The 17,228-nt window shown below is 38.2% G+C and overlaps 2 protein-coding genes across 2 annotated transcripts; both read left to right on the top strand.

Moving 5' to 3' along the window:
* The first annotated feature begins 256 nt into the window (after positions 1 to 256).
* Positions 257 to 2,612, top strand: apoea (apolipoprotein Ea). Its single transcript, XM_067412095.1, has 4 exons — positions 257 to 395; positions 636 to 786; positions 938 to 1,225; positions 2,076 to 2,612. Exons 1-4 carry the CDS (start codon positions 353 to 355, stop codon positions 2,413 to 2,415), a joined length of 822 nt encoding a protein of 273 aa, XP_067268196.1. The 5' UTR covers positions 257 to 352; the 3' UTR covers positions 2,416 to 2,612.
* Positions 2,613 to 3,518: 906 nt separating this feature from the next.
* On the top strand, positions 3,519 to 17,078 carry si:ch73-347e22.4 (uncharacterized). The gene is made up of 5 exons (XM_067361357.1): positions 3,519 to 3,682; positions 5,856 to 5,984; positions 6,202 to 6,513; positions 6,588 to 6,890; positions 6,997 to 17,078. The coding sequence occupies exons 2-5, from the start codon at positions 5,901 to 5,903 to the stop codon at positions 16,441 to 16,443; spliced, it is 10,146 nt and encodes a 3,381-aa protein (XP_067217458.1). The 5' UTR covers positions 3,519 to 3,682; positions 5,856 to 5,900; the 3' UTR covers positions 16,444 to 17,078.
* Positions 17,079 to 17,228: the final 150 nt, after the last annotated feature.

Below are 17,228 nucleotides of genomic sequence, written 5' to 3'. Positions count from 1 at the left end.
GTTATTGATGTATTTGTCTTGATGTTCAAATATGACACTGGTTCTGTGCTTTCACTTAAGTGGCAAGATCACCCAAACCAATGGACCACATTCATTTTTAACAAACCCATTTTCAATTATAACACATCTTGTCCTTTTGGAACCTTAATCATGCAACGTGGAATGGAATGCTGCGATAAACAAGTATCTGAAGAGAAGAACTTTGGACACAGGCTGCCAATTCACCTGTTCATAGTCACATTATGGCTATTAACATGACTGTGATCCAAGTCATATAAATACCAGCTGCTTCAAAAACTCTCATTACAGAACACAGTGGAAGATCTGTCTGGTGTACTGTCCAAAACCAATCATGAAGTTTGTGGCTGTAATCCTTGCTCTCGCTATAATTTCAGGTAAGCAACAATCAACAATGCCAATCTTCACAAATTCAAACCATAAGCTGGCTCAGCAGAGGCTGATAGTTTGATTTGATACATAGATCATTCTTAGATTACTTCGACATATCATTTGAATGGATTATGTGATGGTTTTCAATGAGACCTTGACCGTACAGATGATGCTCTACAACAATGTACTAACTTCATTATATTCAAAGCGCTAAAGAATATTTGTGCTCCATTCTGACTTTGCAGGCTGCCAGGGGAACTTCCTGTTTCAGGATGAGCCAAAGAACCGCTGGGAAGAGGCAGTGGATCAGTTCTGGAAACATGTGTCTGAGCTGACCTCTAGGGCTGAGGAGATGAGGGACAACATCAAGGCCACCCAGCTCGGCAGAGAATTAGAGTGAGTAAATGCTACAAAAAATCACCACAGAGCAAACATCTGAGCAGCTCAATTTGCAAAGTTGCAGAAAAGATGAGACTGAGTGGAAATTGAAGTCCAGTTTCAAGAAAGCTGATTTATGATACTGAAATTCTTTTCAAATTCTTTGCAGCACACTGATCAGTGACACCATGATGGAGTTGCAAATGTATAAAGATGACGTGCACTCCAAACTGGGCCCCTATGCGCAGGAGACTGCCCAGAAATTCAATGAAGATCTGCAACTGCTGGCCAGTAAACTCCGCACACACATGGAGGAAGCTAGGGATCGCGTCACTGAATACACCCAGGAGCTCCAGGCTATGGTGCAACAGAACGCTGAAGATGCCAAGAACAGGGCCAACACCTATGCCAAGAAATTAAGGAAACGTATAAACAAGGACATCCAAGAGATCAACAAGTAAGTCATGGTATTAAACTTAATTATAAAACGGCTAGTTCCTGTGATTGATTCTGATTGGTTTTATTCAAGATATGACTATGACCGGTTCACCCAACGGTTCTGTGTATCACTACACCCTTAGCAGCCACTCTTAGCAACGTAAACTGTTTGTTCTCAGTTGATATTGTTCACTGAAGCTTACTGTATTATGTAGAAGAGTATTGTGAGAAAGAGATTGAGTGAGCGAGTTTATTACTTGCATTCAGATTAAGCATTTTCCTTCAGTCAGTCCTATGTTCATAATAAAAAATCTGTTTAAATGTCCAATGTATTATCTTGTCCTTTTAACAGTTAAGGGGTTTTACCATGACTGACAGCGCTAGTCAAAGCATTTGTCAGTTGCGTCTTGTTCCGTGTTCACAACAATTCAGTCTTTCAATGTAAACGCTACTGACTGACAAACTCACAAAGACAGTCTTTGCCGCCATCTGATGGCTAATAATGTAACTTCTGTTGCTGTTCATGGTCAGGGACTATTTATTCCGGCAGAAGGAAGTCTTTTAGTGAAAGTTTACTTCATGAAATTTGCATTGATACATATTTTTGGCTTTAATATTTGTATTGTGTGGTAACTGTTTTATAAAAGCAATTAGGTACTCGAGGCTAGTGCTGTATTGTGAATAAGTCATGGCTGAAGGGGCATGTCGTGCATAACGAGTTTTTAGATAAAAATAAAAAAATAAACTTAATTTTTATATACATTTACAAAATATATTTTATAAAAAAAATTGCATATATAAAGTTATACTACAAAACTATGAAAACCTAAATTTTGAATCATTTTTCTGAATGTTCCCCTGATCTAAAGGAAAATGGAAACATACTTTGAGGAGGTTCGTTCTCGTGCTTCTCAGAGTATGGAAGATGTGAAGGATCGTCTTGAGCCTTACTTCACTGCAGTGCATCAGCGTGCTGAAGAGAAGCTGACAACTCTTGGAGAACTGCTGAGAAGCCAGGGTGAAGGAATAAAAGAGAAACTGGAATCACAAATACAGGACCTCAAAGAGAAATTTGATAAGACCACAGAAAATATGCGTAACACTGTTCAGGATAAGGCAGTGGAGCTACAAAATTGGTTCGAGCCCTATGTCTCTCAAGTCCAGAAGCAACTGGAGACAGTCTGGGAGGGCTTTAATACAAGTGCATAAGAATGAGGTTTCATAGAAAAATGATTGGATTGACTTTTTCACTTTGCTTACAGAAATGAAAGTATTGAAAGTGTAAAGGTAAAGATTAAAATATACCATTAGTACCACATGTATGTAGCTACAGATGTAGACTATGTAATATAAAGCTTAATAAAAACAGCATGTACCAATGAGAATGAGTATCCTTGTTTTACATATGTTGTTAGCACATTGGTCAATGACATCACTTATTTTTTCCTGAATCTATTCATTTATTTAAAAATAAATTACAAATACAATTATATGATAAACGTTTTCATTTCTAAATTATCATATCATTCAAGCCAAGTAACTGTCCGGATATATTTATATAAATTAAAAGGCTGGATTTTTTTTTTTTTTTGCATATTGGCATACCTTGCTTAGCACATTGTATTATTATTATTAATAAAATAAGCAGTGTTTTAAAATGTTAAAGGGATAGTTCACCAAAAAAATGAAAGCTGTTATCATTTACTCACCTTTATGTTGTTCCAAACTCGCATGAATTTCTTTCTTCTGTTGAACACAAAGGAAGATATTTTGGAGAATGTCGATAACCAGACAATTGATGGTAGCCATCGACTTCGAGGAATCGAGGAAAAAAAATACTATGGAAGTCAATGGCTACCATCAACCATTTGGTTATTGGCATTCTCCAAAATATCTTCTTTTGTGTACAACAGAAGAAAGAAATGCATACAGGTTTGGAACAACATAGCCCAAGGGTGAGTAAATGATGACAGAATTTTCATTTTTGGGTGAACTATCCCCTTTTTCTTTCTTTCTTTTTCTTTTTTTTAATTTTTTTATTAAGATGTAGGCCTACGTTTTTCAAACCAACATAAAACATTTCCAATTTAGAACGTTTTTGAACTATTTTAAATATCAAATATAATTTGTCATTGACCCTAATAATATAATACGATATGTTGTGTGGGTGTTTCCAATTTTCCAAAACAATATTTAAGTTTTATGCACTCTCCAGTACAACACATAAATTAAATCCCGAGAAGTCTCCCACACCACACGGACCTCTCGGTCTTCCGGTCTGTTACGGATGTTGTGTTTGGATACACCAGAACCCCACAACAGACCACCACGAGGAAAATAAGCAAATGTATTAAACACGAAAGATAATTTCCACGACAATAATATTCGCACAGTAACAACGCTCTGAGATGAACTTCTAACAGTAAATGATAAATGACCGCGAGCGAGCCATGGATTAAGGGCGCCGACCACATAGGTAAGTGCACGAGCCCACTGTGTTTTCGCCCACTGGATTTACTTATGTATTTATTAAAGAATACAAAAATGCTTACCAGAACTGCTTTAAAGTGTTTATCGTGCAGACGAAAGACGGGGGTTTTCAGGGCATGCAGATAAGTCGTGTTACATGCATGTTTTTATAAATCTAGTAAGGTTTATTTTGCAAGTTAGCATACAGCTAAGATTCAAGCGCGACAAACAAACTTAGTCAAACAAAACTTTCGAATTACTATTTGTGCATTAGAAGTATACGCCTTTTTGGGAATATTTTACGGTCGACTGCACAAGAAACTGATCACACTGAATCCCCCCTCCCGTTTTGCAAGCAATTTAGTTCCGTTCATTAACATTCTTCCTCCCCATGTGCTTTTAAAATTAATGTGAAAAAAAATCACTATTAGAATTATACTTACGAAAAATGTTTTAATTATTATTTTATTTTTCTTTCAACATAATAATTTGTGGAGTTGCTTTTGTCAGGATGCATATTTAGTCAATCCTGGTTTGAATTTCTCTGCCTGAGTTTAATGTTTAATTTTACATAAGTAACAGAAACCTTTTAACCAAACAAGTAACGTTGGGTGTATACAAGTTGGCATCAACAAATATATATTTACAAGAATCATGATTGTGTTTTTTTTATCGATGAATTAATTAATCCGTTTGCCCCCTGGAGAAACAAAAAATCTTAGAAACAAATCTAAGAAAATTGAGTACTAAAATTGAATAGACGTTATAGTTAAAAGGATGGAAACAAAGATGTTACAAAAAATGGCTTACCTTTACTTCCTTGCTCCGTCTGTCGGCTATGTTGGGGCAGTTTCAGACTTGAATGTTGCCATGTAAAACAGAGAAGGTGCAGGCATGGAGATTCAAATTAATCAAATTAAAGGACAGTATTATATGACTATCTTCTTTCAGACTAACACAATCAGAGTTCTATTAAAATATATTCTGGCTCTTCCAAGCTTTATAATGGTAGTGAAGGGGGCATGAGATTTTGCAGCCCAAAAAAGTTAATCCATCATAAAAAGTAATCAATACGGCTCCAGGGGGTTAATAAAGGCCTTCTGAAGTGAAGTGATGAGTTTTTGTCAGAAAAATATCCATATTTAAAACTACTAATAACTAGCTTCTGGCAGATGGTCCGCATCGATTTGCGATGAAAGAGTAACCCCTGACCCGCATGATGCATTGACAAACGCGAAAGCGGATAGTGCAAAACAAAACACTGGTCATGAATTGGAAGTCTAAAACGAGAATTTTTAAAGATAAATGTCAGAGAATTTCTATATAAGAGAAGAAAATCTTGATTTTGTTGCTCAGCCCTATTTGTTTGAACTGCCAGGGGTGTCTACTACTACATCCTATATCGTGTCAAAGGTTAACTCTTTCACTGTAAATCGATGCGTACAGCTGTCTGCTAGAAGCTAGTTATTATAGTCAATAAAGTTTTAAATATGGATATTTTTCTTACAAAAACCCATCGCTTCACTTCAGAAGGATTTTATTAACCCCCTGGAGCCGTGTGGATCACTTTTATAATGGATGGATGAACTTTTTTGGGGCTTCAAAATCTCACGCCCCCTTCACTACCATTATAAAGCTTGGAAGAGCCAGGATATATTTTAATATATCTCTGATTGTGTTCGTCTGAAAGAAGATAGTCATATATACCTAGGATGGCTTGAGGGTGAGTAAATCATGGGATAATTTTTGGGTGAACTATCCTTTTAAGCCTTGTCTGCGACACCAGGGGTATATGTTTATTACATCATCAGTTCCTCCGTATTATTCATGAGAATAAGCTCTTTTAATCCAATCACTGCACTGTGTTACACATTAGATAGTGGAGAATTCAAATGTCACACAAGATCGGTTGGCGTTGTTTGTAAAAGAAACGCACAACAGACAAATGAGAATGAGTAAATGCAGTAGAAAATACAATAATAGTGGCACCAAATGGAATGAATATGCTTGACAATTCTGCTATGTTTGTTTTGTTTAACACTGTATCATGTTTTGCCTTGTTTGTTTTCTGAAAACATATTTTGATTTATTGTTTTGTTAAAATTTTAGCATTTATTTAGCTTTAAACTAAATCTAATTTCTAAGCTTAACTAAATCTAAACTGTTTTCCCCCCTCACAGGCATTTTATGAGAACTTTTCAAATCAGATCAACAATTTGGGTACCATGGATGGCGAGTTACCACCATGGAATAAACATGGAAGCCATAACAGCAGGGTTCCCTATAATATAGCAGGGGAAGATCAGGAGGTAGGTTACAGTAATTATATTTCTGTACATTATGATAAAGTAATGACTGAGGGAAATTATGGAGAAAGAGCAGAAGAGTTCTCTCACAGTACCTGGCTCCAAACACAGCCAAAGGTAAGTGATATATCAGTTGTGAGGCTGAGTAGCAACATTGTTAGGTTGCATCCAGCTCCTCACTTCTAAATTTTAATCTCTTTTTTTTTTATTTTTTTTTTAGGATAATGACTTGATTGGAGATAGCTTTGCTGCTGGAGAACCCATGTCATCGCTGTCATCTTGTATGAGTGGTGCATTTAAAGCTTTGTTACCAGATTACCATGGAACTTCCTCAGAAATTACGACAAATTCTGTTAAATATTCGTATTCTCCCAATAATCATTGCCTCATCAAACCTGGTGCTGCAGTGGATGAAAAGATAGAGGAGAGAAGGGAAAAAAGAGATTTTCTGAAAGACCCTTTGTGTGAACCATCAGCTAGTGTCACACATTTGTTTCCACCCAGATGTGCCCAATATGTGCCACAAGAAAAGGTATGTGACCTCTACAGCGCATACTCAAAATAAATGTTATTTCTCCATTGTCACCTCCATTAATTTTTTCACAGGACCGAGACGTGGACCAAGGAAACTGTAATTGGACGTCAGTGATTAAAGATGCTCTAGAGATGAGTAATGGAATGGAAATGGAACCGACTTTATCCATGGATGTATGTGGCCCTGTAATGGGCTTCAGTGCTATATATAAAGGACCTGAAACTGAGGCAAAATTTACATTAAGGGATGACTATCAAATAGCAGGATCCAACCTAAATGAGAGACAGGATGGGCAAGGAATGAAAGAAGAACCGGATTCCTTTATTTCAATGTTGTCAGATGGCATCAGTAAAAAGAAAGATGTTCTGGAAATGGTAGGAGCTGATATCAAAAATCTTTTGAATGTAGATTTTATAAAACAGCATGCAAGCAATCAAAGAACAAATAATCAATTTATTGTTATATTTTATCTATTTGCAGGGGGAAAATGATGAGCCAAGCATATTAGCTGTAGGATCATCTCTAGGAAAGGAGGAACTTGGAAGGACTGGATTCAGAGAAAATGAGCCAGGGTTATTACCAGGATTTAATAGGAGTTCATACACTCCTTTTTCTTCTTCAGAAGGTTTTGTGAAAAGTGAAATATTCCCAGGTTTTCCTTCGGTCAAGCAGTCTGTTGAACACACCCTCCAAGGAACAACACAAGGATCCGAGTCGTGCAAAGATGTTAGTCCAAAAAAAACTGCGGGCACAGATATTTGCTTCAAACATGCAACAGGAAACAATAAAACTGTTCCTGAAGGATCTAATCTATATGGTCTTCATCATCTTGATCTGCAAAAGGATTGTCACCAGGCAGAGATTACAGATGGAAACACTTCAATTAATTACCAGGATCATTCCTTACAGCATGATTTGCAAGACAAGAAGGTAAACACAAGCAATCTGCATATCTCTGAGTTTAAAACAAATAATGCTGAAATCAGCCTAAAGATGGAAACAGAATCTGCCCCTGAAATTAATAACTCTACTTTAAGGTCAGAGACAGTTCCAGATCAAACTGTTGTATCCAACAAAATTCGCCTTGATTATAAATGTAAGGATTCTCCGATAGAACCAGGGGAAAGTGGCAAATTAAATCAAGGTACAGTTCTTCTGCCTTGTGATGAAAAGGTACAAAACGCATTTCTCAACATTACTTCAGCAAGCAGTATTCCTCCACCTACTGAAAATGTTCATGCAGCTCCACCTTCTCCCACTTCAAGGATCAATCGTTCCTCTCAGCCTGACCTACAGAAAGCATTGCAAAAGTGTAAGAAATCAAGAAAAAGAAGAAAATCTGAACTTGAGAAATTAAATGGACCAATACACAAATCTAATAAAAGAGATTGTTCTGTGTATGGAACAGGAATCTCAGACTGTGCTGTCAAACCAGACACAATTGGAAGTGAAGACGCTAATCAAGACTTTTCATTTACTAAATATGACAGTACTACACTGAAAGAAGAGGACTTAATTACATATGGTGTAAACCCACCTTCACCTAGAAGAAAATTACTATGTCCTTCACAACTGCGGATGACACAACTTGAGCTAGTGAAAGATACAGCAGAGACCTCACAAAAACCAGATCATAGCTGCTCTGAAACCTCTCAGGTAAAAGCATCTTCAACCACTAGGATCGATAAGAAGGCTGTTTCAAGAAGGAAACAGAAGAAAAGAACAAGGTTAGGTTTAAAAGCAAAAAAATCTGCTAGATTTAGCAATCAGTGTTTGTCTCAAAGCACTGTCTTGTCCTCAGAAGAGGACTGTACATCACATTTTCAGGTCAGTGACGCCATCCAGGTGAAAGAAGTCAGTAACCCAGCAATAATACAACAGGCCATGTCTGGATTAGAGTCCAGTATTCCTGAGTGTAGTCTGAAAAAATCTACAAAAAAGAAAACACTGCAAACAGAAAATTATGCTCTACTAACACTACAAAGCAAAGGTGATCCGCATGATCCCTCAACGTGTTCAGAAGTTGAGACAGACTTAATGGACTTTAAGAAGCATCAGAAGCTGAGAAGACCTGGTATAAAAGCTTCTAAAGGCAAAAATGACAAGCATGCAACTAGTCTGCTCAATAGTCAGCCTTTACTAGACTCTGTGAGTCAAACAGATTCTGTTTCAACCTCAGTGACTGAATCTTCAAACATTCTAAGCCCTCAGAAAAACCCAAAGAAATCAAGGCAAAAGAAAAGAGCAGATATCAACAAGGCATCAAAATCCCCACAAGAGAATATTCCCTTACCGTTATCCAAATCTAAGGAAAACATGGTGATTTCCAACACAAGGACTATGAAAGAAAAAAGATCTGTAAAGAAAGCTACTAGAACAGATGACTGTGACACTACTCTTTTGGACTTGCAACCTTCTACAGCCACTCAGGAGCAAACAGATTCTGCTCCAACTGCGGGAACAGAAGTTGAGTCTCCAGTTGTTTTCAGCACACCGAGGAAGTCAGTGAAAAAGAAACTGTCAAATATTAAACGTAAAGCAGTACATATACCTACAGTTGACCAAACAAAAGCTCAAAGTGTTTTGAATCCACTCACAGAATCTGATGCCAGCATTGTGCAACCAACTATAAGAAGGTTCAGCCCAAGAAAAACACTTGACAAATTTTTTTCTCATAACACAGTCAGTGAGAACTGTGAAACTGTTCATTTGAATCAGTCAATTTCCTCAAATGATTCTGTGTCTGCTACAGTAACTGACATTTCAGATTTCAGCCAAAAGAACACAGAAAAAAAATCAAGTAAAAGGAGAAAGACCAATACCAAATTTATGGAGGCACAAACATCCACTACTAGCCAAAAGGAAGATGTTACTGTACTGCCTTCAGAAGACCTTGCATCGATTGTGGTTTCGACTCCAGAAAAGATTGTGAAAGTCAAAAAACTTTCTAGAAAAAAAACAAATGACAACCACTTAAATGATAATTTGGTTGAAGACACATCTTCATTAGCATTGGTGACACAAGAAAATTCTATTTCACCTTCAAAGGTTGACTCTTCATGCAGTTTTAGACAAACCAACACACTGAAAAAGCCCAGAAAAAAGACTGTAACCAAAATCAAAAATGAGGCAGAAGAAATACTCGGCATAAACCAGCATGAAGATTTGGTTGCAATAACCTCGAAACCTAGTGCAAACATAGTGCCCTCCAATTCACAGATGACTTTAAAAGAAGAAAAACTTATGGAAAAGGCAATTACAAAGGAAGTGAAGGACAACCATGCAACTGCTCTTTTCGTCATGCAGACTTCTACAGCCACTTTGCAGCACACTGAATGTGTTTCAACTTCATTTGCTCAGAGCACATCAAAAAAATCTAAGAAAATGTCTGATATTCAAGGTGGAGTACTACGTACACCTGCAGTTGACCAATCAATGCAACAAGAACTCCATCCATTTGATTCTGCATCAACAACAGAAATTGATAATTCAGATGTTCTAAACCAAAAGAAGATAAAAGTGAAGACGAAAAGACAGAGTAAAAAGGTCACTAAACGTAAAACACATGTTACCCAAGCAATCAGCAGTATTAGAGAACAGTCTTTTCCAGCTACCGTACAGCATGAAAATTTAGTTTCAAACAGAAACACAAATTCAAGGTCTGAAGAAATGACACAGAAACATATGAAAAAGAAAACATCAGCACTAAAAGTACGAAATTTTCAACCAGAGGACTATGCTGAACATTCTGCACTTTTGCCAGAACTTTTGCCTCCACCAATATCTCTTGGTAAGGATGCAACACAAGGCTCTTGCATAAAAACAGACACTGTGAAAGAATCAGCTGAAACTAATGTTGAAAACCAGGTTTTCATAACTACTGAAGGTGTTGCATGCTCTCAGAGCTTGCTGAAGAATGCAAAGAAAACAAAAGGGAAACAATTGCTAGTACAAAAAGAAGTTAATGAACAAAGCAAGATCCTAGAGCTGGCACACAGAGAGAACAAAATGTCAGATGCGCCATCTGTTGTGCAGGAGGTATCTTCTGAGAATTTTGAAAAGTTAGAAGCAGACAGCTGTGACCAACATTTGAAGGTAGCTAAGAAGAAAGCCAAAAAATCCAAGCAAGTTGCGGAAACGCATGGATTTGCTAATGTTTCTATGTCTCAAGAGAAAAACACTGGATTAGATAGGGCAGGTGTCACGGCCACCTTCACACAGATCCAAGATTTCTGTAAAGTACCTGATGGGCATACTGTAGGATCACAGCAGCCTGAAAAAGATGGTGATGTGGTTAATCAGAAAGATGTAATCATGGAAGAGAGTAAACTTAAAGACCTCAAAACCACAAAAACCCCTAAAACAAAGAGTAGAAAAGCTGGACGAAAGAAGAGGAAGATAGCAGGCCTGTTAACTCAAACAGTTAAAGAAGAGGAACATAAAGATATATCTTATGATAACAGAATTGCCTGCGATTTTCAAAATGACACACAAATTCAAATTTCTGATAGCTCACAGAGGACAGCAGTTATTCCAGACAAACCAGTAATGAAATCAAGAAAATCAACCCGTACACAAACTAATTTGGGTTTATTTGTTGAAAATGTGTCAACCCAGGGTTCTTTAGATATCACTGAGTGTCATACAAGGCTTGGAGAGACTCTTTACAGTTCCATGCAGCCTGCTGATTGTGAAAACCAATACACTGTTGAGGAAAAGTCACCAAGACGAGGAAGACCACCTTCAATTAAAAGCAAGGAACAGAAGTTACCTTTAGCACATTTAGAAGATAACACCTCTCCATCTGTCCAGATCTCAGATCTGTCTTCGTGTGAGGACAGCGCAAAGGCTCCTTCCAGTTCCATGCAAGCTGCTGATTGTGAAGACCAGTACAATGTTAAGCAAAAGTCACCAAGACGAGGAAGACCTCCTTCAATTAAAAGAAAGGAACAGAAGTTATCTATACCACATTTAGAAGATAACTCCTCTCCATCTGTCCAGATCTCGGATCTCCTTTCATATCAGGACAGCACAGAGACTCTTTCCAGTTCCATGCAACCTGCTGATCTTGAAGACCAGTACAATGTTAAGCAAAAGTCACCAAGACGAGGAAGACCTCCTTCAATTAAAAGAAAGGAACAGAAGTTATCTATACCACATTTAGAAGATAACTCCTCTCCATCTGTCCAGATCTCGGATCTCATTTCATATCAGGACAGCACAGAGACTCTTTCCAGTTCCATGCAACCTGCTGATTGCGAAGACCAGTACACTGTTCAGCAAAAGTCAACAAGACGTGGAAGACCCCCCTCAATTAAAAGCAAGAAAGATAAGTCATTTATAGCACATTTAGAAGATAATGCCTCTCCATCTATCCAGATGTCTGATTTCTCTTCATGTCCGGACAACACAGAGACTCTTTCCAGTTCCATGCCACCTGCTGATTGTGAAGGCCAGTACACTAAGCAAAAGTCACCGAGACGAGAAGGACCCCCCTCAATTAAAAGCAAGAAACAGAAGTTATCTATAGCACATTTAGAAGATAACACCTCTCCATCTGTCCAGATCTCAGATCTCACTTCATATCAGGACAGCACAGAGACTCTTTCCAATTCCATCCAACTTGGTGATTGTGAAGGCCAGTACACTAAGCAAAAGTCACCAAGACAAGGAAGATACCCCTCAAATAAAAACAAGAAAAAGAAGTCATCTATAGCACATTTAGAAGATAATACCTCTCCATCTATCCAGATGTCTGATTTCTCTTCATGTCCAGACAGCACAAAGACTCTTTCCAGTTCCATGCAACCTGCTGATTGTGAAGGCCAGTACACTAAGCAAAAGTCACCAAGACGAGTAGCACCCCCCTCAATTAAAAGCAAGAAACGGAAGTTATCTATACCACATTTAGAAGATAATACCTCTCCATCTGTCCAGATCTCAGATCTCTCTTCATGTCCAGACAGTACAGAGACTCTTTCCAGTTTCATGCAACCTGCGGAATGTGAAGGCCAGTACACTGTTAAGCAAAAGTCACCAAAACGAGGAAGACCCCCCTCAATTAAAAGCAAGAAACGGAAGTTATCTGTAGGACATTTAGAAGATAACACCTCTCCATCTGTTCAGATGTTAGATCTTTCTTCATGTCAGGACAGCACAGAGACTCTTTCCAGTTCCATGCAAATTGTTGATTGTGAAGGACAGTACACTGTTAAGCAAAAGTCACCAAGACGAGGAAGACCCCCTTCAATTAAAAACAAGAAACAGAAGTTATCTACAGCCCATTTAGAAGATAACACCTCTCCATCTGTCCAGATCTCAGATCCCTCTTCATGTCAGGACAGCACGGAAAATAATGTCAAAGCAGCTGCAAGTCCAGCAAAGCAGAAAGTTGTCCAACCCCTTAAAAAGAGAAGGGTAATTAAAGTGGATAATGTAATGGTTACCAAACAATTGGGGACTGATCCCTCAGAATCCCTTCAGAGTGCTACTGATGACTTGTCACACAACATCCCTGCAAATAAGCATAAAAAAGGGAAGAACTTTAAAAGACTGAAGTTATCAAGCTTGAGAGTGTCCAGCAGAACATCTGAACAATCAGTCAAAGGTTTTCAGAAAGCAGATATACATTCCCTCCCTCAAAATTTCACAAACGATTTCAATGAGAAAGGGAAAATATCTTTGCCTATGCCTGGGACAGTGAAGAAACAAGAAGGAGATGTCCTGGCAGATATAAAGATTGAGAATAAGGCAACAGTTAAAGTAGTTAAAAGAGGAAAACGTGGTCGAAAGAGACGAAAAATTAAAGAACCACACAGTGATCTTGTAACTGAACATGAAGAGCTTCAAAGATTAACAACAAAAGACAAAAATAACAAAAGACAAGATTGTTCTGAACCAGCCAAAAGTTTACTCCCAAAGTTTAGTATAACCAATGAATGCTCCAATGAGGAACAAAATAGTATAGTTTCATCAGAGAAAAATGATAATAAGAAAACCAAGCTAAGCAGTGTTGAAATGCTCCCAGCACTAAATGAAGGGACCTGTCAGATAACACCAAAAACAGAGGTCCTATGCAGTTCTTCCACTCAGCTGTCCTCCAATTTAATGAAAGAAGTCAAGAAGTACAAAGAACATGATGCTGAACCGAATGGAAATGATTTATTTGCGGTTATTGATAATACAGGACTCTCTGGTGGAGAGTTAATTTCTAGCAATGTGGTCAAAAAGGAGTCAGAACACATTGAGCTGAAATGTACTCAGGAAACAGATGGACTAGGTGTGAAAATATCAGGGGAAAACATACCTGACACCTCACCTGAGATAGAAAACACTTTTCAAACATCTACAGAACAGAAAGTGGATGGCTTCACACAGGATAGTGAGGAATGTGTTGTAATGCCAAACAAGGTGTCTAATAAGAGAACGTTGAGATCCAAGCCTAAAGAAATAATGAAGAAACCTCTGACGTGCAAATACTGTGGTGTTTCCTTTCGGCACATTACAGCATATGCCATTCATCAACGCATTCATACAGGTGACAAACCCTACAAATGCAAGATCTGTGGAAAAACCTTTGCTCACCTTTCTAAACTGAAGTCTCACCGTAATGTACATAGACAGGATACCTCTTTTCCTTGTCCTTGCTGTAGCCAAAAATTCTTGCAGAAAGATGATTTGCTATTTCATTTTCAAATCCACCTGCAGGAATCAAAAGCAAACAGCGAACCACATAAGGCCATTAAGAGCAACAAAAATGCTTCATCAGATGTGTGTTCAGAGACCCCAAACAATTATGGGTGCCTTATTTGCAAGAAAAACTTTGTAAACCACATCAAATTGCAGAATCACATGCAAGCACATGAAGTGGAGAGGCCCTTGACTTGTAAAGACTGTGGGAAGAAGTTTTGGAAACCGTCAAGCCTCGCAGCTCATGAAAAAAGTCACTGGCCTGTTAAACCATATGCATGTTCGATTTGTGGAAAAGGCTTTAACCTGCTGAAGGCCCTAAAAAAACATTCTCAGGACCATGCCGGCGAGACCCCTTTCTCCTGCTTTCACTGCGGTCATGCATTCAGTGCCCTGTCTGAACTTAGGATGCACCAGGCATCAAAAACTTGCATTGCAAGGAAGAACGATGAGGCAGGCGGTAACATTGAGGGCTTTATTGTAAGTCAAGGAGTTGATGGTCAAGTGAACACACCAGTGTTCTTCAAGTGCCAAATATGCAAACAGCTTTTCAGGAAATGGTGCCAATACACTCTTCACCTTCAAACACACACCAGTTCTCCCCCATACATTTGTTTTTCTTGTGGTCAGTGTTATGAGAAGGATTCAGAAATGAATGTTCATTGTGAGGTTTGTTGTCAGTCAAGTGGGGAGGAGCAAATTTGTGGTGCATCACTCTCTGAATTAATGCAAAGTGTTACCCAAGCCTACCCTTTAAAGTGTACCTCATCTCAGACTCTGCCAAGTACAGGATTTCAGCTGAATTCCCAAACGCAGACCAGCTCAGAGCAACTCCCGCAGCTGCCTCAATCGATGGATGAGGTACCTACACAAACAAGAGAGACAGATCTTTCACAACTTACTAAAACTTGTTCTACCCAGTCACCCATCAAGCTCCCAATTGCTCAATCACCCAATCATTCTGATGTTGGCTGTACTTCCACAAGTAGCTCTCTAGAATGCATTGAAATCACTCAAAGTGATTGGAAATATAAGTGTTCACGTTGTGGTCAGCGATTCGAGCAGTACAGGACTTTGAGTGCTCATCTGAAAATGCATGTTCCTGGTTTCAGATATACCTGTGCACATTGTGGACAGTTCTTTGAAAGGTGGAGTAAACTATGGCTACATCAGCGACGTCATCGCCTAAAAAGTCGTCGTTACTCTTGTAATCAGTGCAATCTGCAGTTTCACTTCTTTAGCTCCTTTAAAGAACATATGATCGACCATGCTGGGCAGAGTCCATATACTTGTCCGCTCTGTCCCAAAACCTTCATTCAGGAGGCAAGCTTACATGCTCACCAATGTGAGTCTCATAAACTTTGTAAAAGTCTCAAATGTGATGTCTGTTCTAAGACTTTCAGTAGTTTAACAAACTTAATCAAGCACAGTCTTCTGCACAATGGTTCTACCTCTCACATTTGTCTCCCTTGCAATCTCTCATTCACAAATACAAGAGTCTTAAAGGAACACTTGAAAACGCACACCACATCCCATAGACCGGCCCTCCCTGATATCCCATCAGAACCACTCGATTTTCCTCACAAATGCAAGAGGTGTAGAGCTAGCTTTTCAACGGGAGATTTGCTGTACGCTCATCAGATACGGCACTCCAGAGATGCAAAGACACATGTCTGTCCGACATTAGTACCTACCTCAAAATTGTCAGATTCTTGTTGTAGTGGCACAACATCTACCCCATCCACCACTCGAAGGAATCATATATCAAACCTCAAACTCGATGGCATACCCAATGATGAAAGCTTGTATGTTTATTCCCACCCTGACAGGCTCTATGTGCCCCCTAGTCGCAGAGTACAGATTCCAGTCATTAATTTGGACCCTGATGAAGATGAGGAGGTCTCAGACTCTCAGAAAACCAGTCCTGAACTTCCAAACAGTGAAATCACTGCTCAGTCTGACAGCACATATCTACCTCAGGCCACATCAGGTCAGGAAACCACCAACCTAAATTTAAGTGAAAGCATAAAGGATATGGCAAATGGTAAATGTAGTTACAGCTTCAGGAATCGGAGATCTAGATTTGTGGAGACAAGTGTTGATATGGAGATGGAAACAACTGCTCAAGAAGAGTCAGAGAGTTTTAAATGTGCAGACTGCACTGAAAAACTTAGCAGCGTGTTGAGCCTTTATGAACATTATATACTTCATGCAATGGGAGATACATATGTACATTGATCATTGATAATGTTGGAAGGTAAATGGTTTCCCATGTATTTACATTTTAAATGAATGTTTATAACAAATGTTTTCCAGTCCCACTGTTTTACACTTTATTGCATGTTTAAAGCAAATACTGGCAAAATGCTTTTTTTTTTTTTTTTTTTTTTTATATATATATATATATCTCTTGTGAAGAGGGTGGAAAAAATTAGCATTACCATACCTCTTTCTTCTAACATGCTCTTTGAACCCTCAGGTTTTAGTTTAAAGAGTTGTTACCCACTAGCCATTCCTAGAGACTGTACTGCAAGGGTCATGTCAATATGCCTTATCTAAAGTCATCTCTGTACTGCCCATTTTTCATCTTGATATCTTCATTTGTGCCTTCAATGAGACTGAGGTTTGGTTCTGTAAAGGATCTGTAAATAGCTATAATAAAACTGCTTATCTACACAACCTGCTAGTCCTCCCCTGTAAAAATTGTACTGGTCTTTTTCAATATTCCAAATTGAAATTTTGTAACAATGAGAGGTGGTTAACCTAAAGGTTTCATATGGGAATGTCTGGATGTAACAAAATATACTGTATATTGTAAAAAAAAAAAAAAAAAAAAGATCTTGAGAACATTAGAATATTTCTGGGGGAAATGTTTGCTTTTGCAAATATTACTTTAAGAATTATATGCTTTTCATTGTATTAGTTTTTCTTAAATAAAACATACTACTTGTCATGTGTAATATTTTCATTGTATTGTCAAAAATCGGACAAGCCAAGGTGAAACATTTCTTAGCAAAATAAGG

The sequence above is a fragment of the Chanodichthys erythropterus genome, chromosome 15 (genome assembly GCF_024489055.1).
Source record: "Chanodichthys erythropterus isolate Z2021 chromosome 15, ASM2448905v1, whole genome shotgun sequence".
Taxonomy (NCBI): Eukaryota; Metazoa; Chordata; class Actinopteri; order Cypriniformes; family Xenocyprididae; genus Chanodichthys; species Chanodichthys erythropterus.
Note: the sequence above shows the minus strand (reverse complement) of the source record. Positions and strands in the feature narration are given on the sequence as shown.

Excerpts from the sequence above, each read along its gene's own strand:
- si:ch73-347e22.4 (XM_067361357.1), top strand. The coding sequence starts at position 5,901 with ATGGATGGCGAGTTACCACCATGGAATAAACATGGAAGCCATAACAGC. Across the intron at positions 5,985-6,201 it reads TAGCAGGGGAAGATCAGGAG|GATAATGACTTGATTGGAGA; the intron begins GTAGGTTACAGT and ends TTTTTTTTTTAG. Across the intron at positions 6,891-6,996 it reads AGAAAGATGTTCTGGAAATG|GGGGAAAATGATGAGCCAAG; the intron begins GTAGGAGCTGAT and ends ATCTATTTGCAG.
- apoea (XM_067412095.1), top strand. The coding sequence starts at position 353 with ATGAAGTTTGTGGCTGTAATCCTTGCTCTCGCTATAATTTCAG. Across the intron at positions 396-635 it reads TGCTCTCGCTATAATTTCAG|GCTGCCAGGGGAACTTCCTG; the intron begins GTAAGCAACAAT and ends CTGACTTTGCAG. Across the intron at positions 1,226-2,075 it reads GACATCCAAGAGATCAACAA|GAAAATGGAAACATACTTTG; the intron begins GTAAGTCATGGT and ends CCTGATCTAAAG.